This window comes from Limulus polyphemus, unplaced genomic scaffold, assembly GCF_000517525.1.
Source record: "Limulus polyphemus unplaced genomic scaffold, Limulus_polyphemus-2.1.2 Scaffold640, whole genome shotgun sequence".
NCBI lineage: Eukaryota > Metazoa > Arthropoda > Merostomata > Xiphosura > Limulidae > Limulus > Limulus polyphemus.
Window position 1 is genome coordinate 446,567 of NW_013666250.1, and position 7,426 is coordinate 453,992.

General features: G+C 35.1%; 1 protein-coding gene across 1 annotated transcript in view; it reads right to left on the reverse strand.

Moving 5' to 3' along the window:
* The window catches only part of LOC106459630, a gene marked incomplete at its 5' end in the record, with an annotated part of 50,618 nt that extends 43,196 nt beyond the window's left edge, over window positions 1–7,422 (reverse strand). Inside the window, 3 exons of the mRNA XM_022386160.1 lie at window positions 4,922–4,977; window positions 6,482–6,797; window positions 7,321–7,422. Coding sequence (XP_022241868.1) covers window positions 4,922–4,977; window positions 6,482–6,797; window positions 7,321–7,422 — 474 coding nt within the window. The remainder of the gene's footprint in view (window positions 1–4,921; window positions 4,978–6,481; window positions 6,798–7,320) is intronic.
* Window positions 7,423–7,426: the final 4 nt, after the last annotated feature.

The following is a 7,426-nucleotide window of genomic DNA, read 5'->3' on the forward strand; positions in this document are numbered from 1 at the left end:
AAATATCTTAAATTTCCATATAATTAAGTGTTATAACAATCACATTTATAGCTTCCGAAGTTTATAGCACACTGACTATAGCAAACTAATATTATATACTTCCTTTTAGGCGCGTCGCGTTGGTTATATTTATAGCCGTGTGGAGAGTTTTTCGAAATTTCAGATTACGTAACAATACAAAGCTGCAATGGCGTTTACATACATACATATATTGTTGATTCTTACACTCGAGAATCCTCTACAACTTTAGGGAATAGGTGGGAGTTTCGCAATACATATTTAACAGTATAAGTTATGTACATTTCTAAATATAAGTTTAATTTAAGCAAACATCGATATTAAAATAAACAAATAATAATAAATCCGTCACACCAGTTAGAAAACGCCGTATTTTGCTTACTACAGGTGGGATAAAACTTGTTGTAGGTCTCTTTCTAGATGGTCCTGGTTCCTCAAGTTGACCCACATTCCCTTTTTTCCAATGCTATTAAGGAATACAATCTGAACAGATTTTTATGATCTGCGTATATGAATATTTCAAGTCGCTAGTGGCTGCTACTACAAAAGCGTTCAATATTCGGTAACACACATTACCTACAAAGCCCCAAACAGCGTCAAAATATATTTCTGTTACATTACACTCCATATGACTTTATAGCAGATGTCATTGACCCATGACATGTTGATTTACATATATATAAAATCGTTTTAATACAATGTACTCAACCTTGCATATTGTTATAGAACCTGAGAAGAATTTGGGGAAGATGTACATAGATCTGTACTTTATTTTGTTTCTTATATGCTTTAATATTTCCACCATATAAGTTCTATACGGTTTAATGAAAGAGTAAGAACATGCTACATGTATTTTCATTTGTAGCTTAGTTCCCAATCATTTGATTATATTTTAAGGCTGGGTTGAATTCAGCAATATGTCGGCACATATTTTATTCCTTTAAGGCAATCACTTCAAAATTTCTGTTGTAAATAATATGATGATTACAATTTTGTGTTTATGTTAAATTTATTTTATTCCTTATCCAAATAATAAAGAATATAGCCATACATTCAACTGTACTTACTGAAAACGGTCTTTCGGATCCAATACTGGAACAATCATCTTTAATTAGGAAGCTTAAAAAAGAACACATTAAGCTGTTCTTTACAAGGTACGTAATGATTATATACACCTGGAAAACTTTGAACAATAACTATTTAATTTAAAATATTTTAAATACTCCAGATGGAAAAAACAATTGGCATTAAAATCGTCAAGTCAGATGTGATTCAATGGCTAGACTACATGACATTCATCCAGAAGAGGTTGTAAATAATCGATTCCTCAGCTCCTGTTGACAGACATTTGTAAAGCCATCTTCGAAGTAACCTTTAGACTTGCTGTATATTTTGAATATAACCGGATGTTCCTTTCTATCCATTATGTTGAGCCGCGTTATCAACGAGCTTTCTTGCTGTTTTTGGTTTCATATGTATTATTACACATATGGTCAGGTTTACAGATAAAGGTATCTTATTTTCGAAATTTGCAAAATTTATTTTAAACATTTGAAGCACGTTGAAATAAATAAATTGGTCTAATGTCCACTAGCCTAAATTGCTCTGAAAATCATAGGCCAGTTGAAACAAGTTTTACTTAGTCCTAGTTTTATAACTAAATTTTCAGAAAATATTATTTCACATAAATCTGATTAGTTATGATTCTTTAGAGACTGAGAAAAAAAATTATTAATATGTACATGATACGTCTAAGTTCTAACTAAATCATCCTCAATTAGCTCAAACTTTTCCAGGGCTCAGCAATAAGCCTGAGTGCTTACAAAATTAAAAAATCGGGTTTCGATAGCCGTGGTGGACAAGGCACAGACAGCCTATTCTATAGCTTTGTATAAAACAAACAAAAAAACCTCAATTTTTGTGCTATAAATAAATTGAAATCATCCACACAATTAAACATTTCAGTACACAACTATAACTTCGAGGTTGTATGTACCAGAGACACAAACGTGCTGTTACTTTTGCTTCTTCCCGTCACTGCAGTTATGGAGGTATGGATGAACTGCAGCATGTCCAAGAAAAAACAACATATACCTGTAAACCAGATCCATGCAAACTTGGAAAAGGATGTTGTCAACAATTCTCGGCTTCCATGCTCTCACAGGACCAGATGAAACCAGTCAGTTCTGTGTTTTTTTACAAGAAAACAGCATGGAAAATGTTTTCAAAATGTCCCGAATTATTGGAGAGTCTCGGTTGGGGTGATGGTGTCAACACTGTACACATTGAGCGTTTTCTTATCAAGATGTACAGTTCTGAATCCACAGCTAATTCTGTCAATGATCTGTGTGTTGAGATGTCTCACTGTTCCAATGAACCGGAGAAAATGCCACCCACTTATAATGCACTGGTTATGTACATCAGAAGAAGCCATTACCAAGCCAAGATTTCAATGAATGCTGGTCTCTCCTATCCTAGTCTTCCAGACCAGAGGACAGCGTATTGATTTGCAACACTGATCGTACTTTACGTCCACAATTGATGACACTAGAACCTATTCCATCTGTGTGCAATCGATGACACTGGAACCTATTCCATCGGACGGTGGACACGAAATACTATTTTTGGTGATAGATATGGGAAATTGTGAAGATGTGTGATGAGTTGGTGCATCAGTCGTAGCAGTTTTGTGTAACTCTGCTGGAATATTATGTAGTGATTGAGACCGCTCAATTACAGTATTTCCTTTGTTCTGTTCATTAAGTGAACCACGCTAGAAATCTGCTATTTACATGACATTCAGCGTACCTTTGCCGTCCATGATCTATTCTTGCCTATCAAAATTACCTGTACTGAACTGCATGAATTTTCCAGGAACAATGCAATATGAACTGAAGATGTTGTCATTTTCTTGAAACTGTGAGGGCTGTGTTTAAGCTATAGATATGTCGATTCTATTAACAGCAGTGTAACTGATGGAATCGCCTGTGGATTGAAGTTAATCAATTAGTTGTTTTGTGTTGTTCATGTGATGAACATGGAGTCCAGTTAGAATATGTTTTGGTGTCCAAATGATATATTATAGAAAATGATTTGTTCGATGTTCAAAATCCTTCATTGGGTTGTTTCATAATTTTATGATCATCTTCATGATCTCGGTTTTCTTTTTGTGCATCAAGTGGGTCCTCATCATCTTGTAGCCTCCATTTAATGAGTAAGTAAAGATTGTTTGGGATGCATTGTTCTGTAGCTTCTAGGTTCACGATATCGTAACCTTGATGACCTGGAGATGCCATTTTATCGGATTTAAGATTACATGCCACAGTATGAAGTGGTTAATTTCAAAACTTTCAAACTAATCAGCATCATTTGTGTCAATTTCCTTTTCGATTAAGACGATAATAGCACCTTCGGTTAATGCAGGGGCTGGTTGACTTGTTTCTGCTTTCTGGATGTAATTTTGTCACCATATTTCTTGTGCAACTTTTTGTTTGAGAACATGCGTATGGTATGATTGATCAGTGTACCAGAATCTTTCATGAGAGACGTGTACTTTTCATTCAATTTGTCTATACTATATATGTGACCACGCTGAAAGCTTGTGTCCAGTATTTATAGGAGTCTCTGAAAAGGTGTGTCAAATTTCTCTTGTTCACTTTCTTGAATATTAACAGAGTGATTGGTTTGGTATGTTTTTTGCTTGCGTGAAGAATGATCGTGGGCTTCATGTGCAATTAAATGATTTTCACCGATTCTGCATCTTATAGTTTGTTCTCTTGTTGCATTAAAGCCTGTGTAGTAAAACTGTCTTCAACTAAATATGACTTGAAATAGCATAATTTTACAGTTACTGTGAAATATAATATCTGACATCACTTGTGTCAAGCACAATATGCCCTAAAATTTGCAATAGGCTGGAGACTGGCGTTCTTCCACAGAAGTTTCGCTAAAAGTATACATAATGCAAACTATGTAGAAGTGATTAGTTAACAACAAATTTCAATATTCTATGATAAGCAACAGAAAATTAAAGATCGGTATGAATTACGTGAACAATATATATCCAATATAACTACAAAATCTGCAAACCAAATCAATATAGCACTAACCGACAAATTGTCAGCAAGAAAATATAACAGGTAACTTTGAGTTTATGCGAGTGACAGCTATATATGTATACAGTATCCTATCAAAAGACATGGGACACACTTCTGATTGCAGGAAAATGAGTGCGACGACGAAATATGCAAATAATTTGGCTTATAAAGTTGATCAGCGGTTCACTCGGAAGTCATTTCGAACTTGTACGCCGAACGAAAAAAGCTACCAGAGTTTCAGAGGGGAAGGATAGTTGGATGTCATTTGGAGAAAATGTCTGTACGTGCTATTGCGCAACAATTAAACATTCCCAGGTCGACAACTAGCAAAGTGATGAAGAAATGGGAGTCCAGAGGTGACAATGAGCCCAAGAAACGACCAAGGAGGCATAAAATACTGACTGACAGGAGCCGACACGCCTTGAGAAGGCTGGTTACCTGATTGTGCTGTTCCAGTGGCCAGCACAGATCCCTGACCTCAACGTAATAGAATATATTCGAGATGAACAGAATAAGAGTAAGACGGCCCTCCAGTAGTGAAGCTTACGAATTCTTTAAAGAAGGAGTGGAGCACAATACCAACAGCTTTCTATCAGAAATTAGTAGACAGTCTTCCACAATGCGTTGAAGCAGTCATTAAAGCCCAAGACAGGCCAACACGCTATTATTTTCTTGGAATAAAGACATGTTTTATTCATAACTACCCGTGTCTCATGGCTTTTTGGTAGGATATTGTATATCCAAACTTTAAACGTCTCGTATTAATGTGTAGGAAAATGATTGGGGATAATTTTTGGACATCAAACTTGAGGGTATGTGCTGTGGATGTGAAGGTATTGAGACGAATGACCACGATAAAAACCTAAACCGAAATAAAATTTCAAGGAAAAAATTAAGATTTTCACTCACAAAAGAAAATATTCCAAGAGTAACATTAAATTATTTTACATTATGATGGGATAATGTATTCTCTTTAAGTTTATACCAAAAACAACTCCATACGATGAATACTTTGGAAGATGTATCGATCTTTGCCGATTTCAAATTATCAAAAATTTTGTTTCACTGGAACGCAAGAAATACGCTGTCATCCGGTAATGCACACTCTGCAACATGACAACCAACCTATACTAGTCCCCATAAGACCCCTCTACAAGAATATATAGGTTTTAGGTATAATGCTGGGTGTGTGAACGGGATTGAAAGATGATACCGTTAACATCTGATGTTTGATTCCTCAGAGCAATCAGAGCGCAGATAGCCCATTGCGCAGCTATGTTTTAAAAGAGCAACATTATGAGCATATTTGGTTTAGTTTTAACCATCTTTGTAGGTTCCTATAATTGAATCTATATCGCTATATTGATGAAACTGAATCATTAAAAGTAATATGAAATTCTTATGAAAGACCCGTATAGTGGAATAACTAAATTAGTGTGGGAGCCAGAACTGAAAAAAGTGACTTAGGTTGTAAGCTTACTGCTGACCCATCGAGGGACAAAGCGCTCATCTAACAAAGATGCATATATTCAAAATCACTTATTACAATCTTCGTCATAACAACCTTCAATATTTTTATTTAGGAATTGACAAAAACACTTCTTTCAAGAAATCATAAAGCAAAATGTTACTCACTGCAAAATATTTCAAGTTTTATTTTTTATTCAGTTATTTTATATATGTGGAAACAACGCAGAGTTTCAGTGCATATTATATGATAACGATATAGTACTGTTTCTATTTTTGATAGTGTTGTCTTGTTTAGCTCACTTATAAAACCAGCATTTATCTAAACGATGACATGACTTAAATGTTATTTTGGTTCACTAAGAGTAATTTACTGAAAATAACTAAACAGAAGTGTATTTTTATCCATTGAATTATTTACATCTGTTACGAAAAATCCTTTTAACCATGTCCGACTAATAGATTTTAATAGAAATTAAAACTTAGAAAATATTAATATAAGAAATATAAACTACGTTTTAATGCCAAGTTTACTGACATAGTTTGAAGCTAAAGTTGTTTGATTGAATTTTGAAGGTATCTCTAAAAAGTGATATGCGTAGTTTGACAGACTAGCGCATATATGGTTAAGATTGGTGATTGTAAACGTAAGGATGTTTGTCTGGTTTGATCTTTCATACTTATGTGAAATTTTAACACAGATTGATGGACATAAAGAGTTTTGAGTCTTTATTTTCCGGTCTCATTTACACAGAGATTTTCAGCATGTTAGTTATAGTTTTAAAAGGAAGACAGAAGACAATGTCCACATTTATATACCTGCATCATTTGAGTTACCAAACGTAGCATGGTAATCAGTCTAAACATTCCAGATCTTGATTACTTAAATTAGTAATAGCCGTAGTGATAGGGAGCGTAGTGCCCGTAATAGTGTCCTGGGTAATAACCACCGTAATAAGTAGTAGGAAGAACAGCTTTGTTGACCAGAGTGTTGGCGGGATCCTTAGAGCTGTCTGTACCTGGTTCGTTGGTATGAACGTTAGCATTGAAGCCACTAGCGTCAGCTTTATAAGTTACGACGCGCCTGCGACCATCAGCATCAGTCAATCCATAGGAGCCGACCTTGACGTTACCGAGAGCGTCACCAAACTCTCTGCGGAAGGTTCCTCCGGTGGCATGACCCTCATTGTAGCCAAAGTTATAATTGCCGATAGCCTGTATTAGAAAATAAAAATTGTCGTTTGTCACCATAAAAGGCTTGTACGGCTCTGTTCTCTAGTTTACCCTAGTCTGGGATCACTGCTAAGGGATAGGATTTACAGAAATAACCACTGCTTAGTGACATGTGAACATTCAAGAAATAGATTTTACCTAACTAAAATGTTATTTTTCTAATTAAGAAGGAAAAATAAGAGCTAGAATCCAAGAATTTAAAATTCATTCTCTGCTCGCATGAAAAATAAAACAAGGATACAACAATATTTATTAAATTTTATATCTCGTGGATGATAACAAATGATGTTAACTGTTCGTTTTCATATATAATCTACTTCATTGTTTGAGTATCTCGTAATACATAAGTTTTGAGAGTGAATCCACGCTATAGATCTTGGAAATAATTCCGTCAAAACGTACGACAGGAATATCACACTAACTAAAGGTGACTTGTATTTATTAATACGTTCACTTACGGAATCAACATGTAAATTCTTTCAAACATAAGATAAATTCTACTTACATCTTGGTTTTTAAACTGTGTACTGGCGCCAGCTCCGTAATAATATGCAGGGTGGTACAAATACCCAGCATGGGCAGTAGCAATAACGGCAAGAACGATCAGGGCC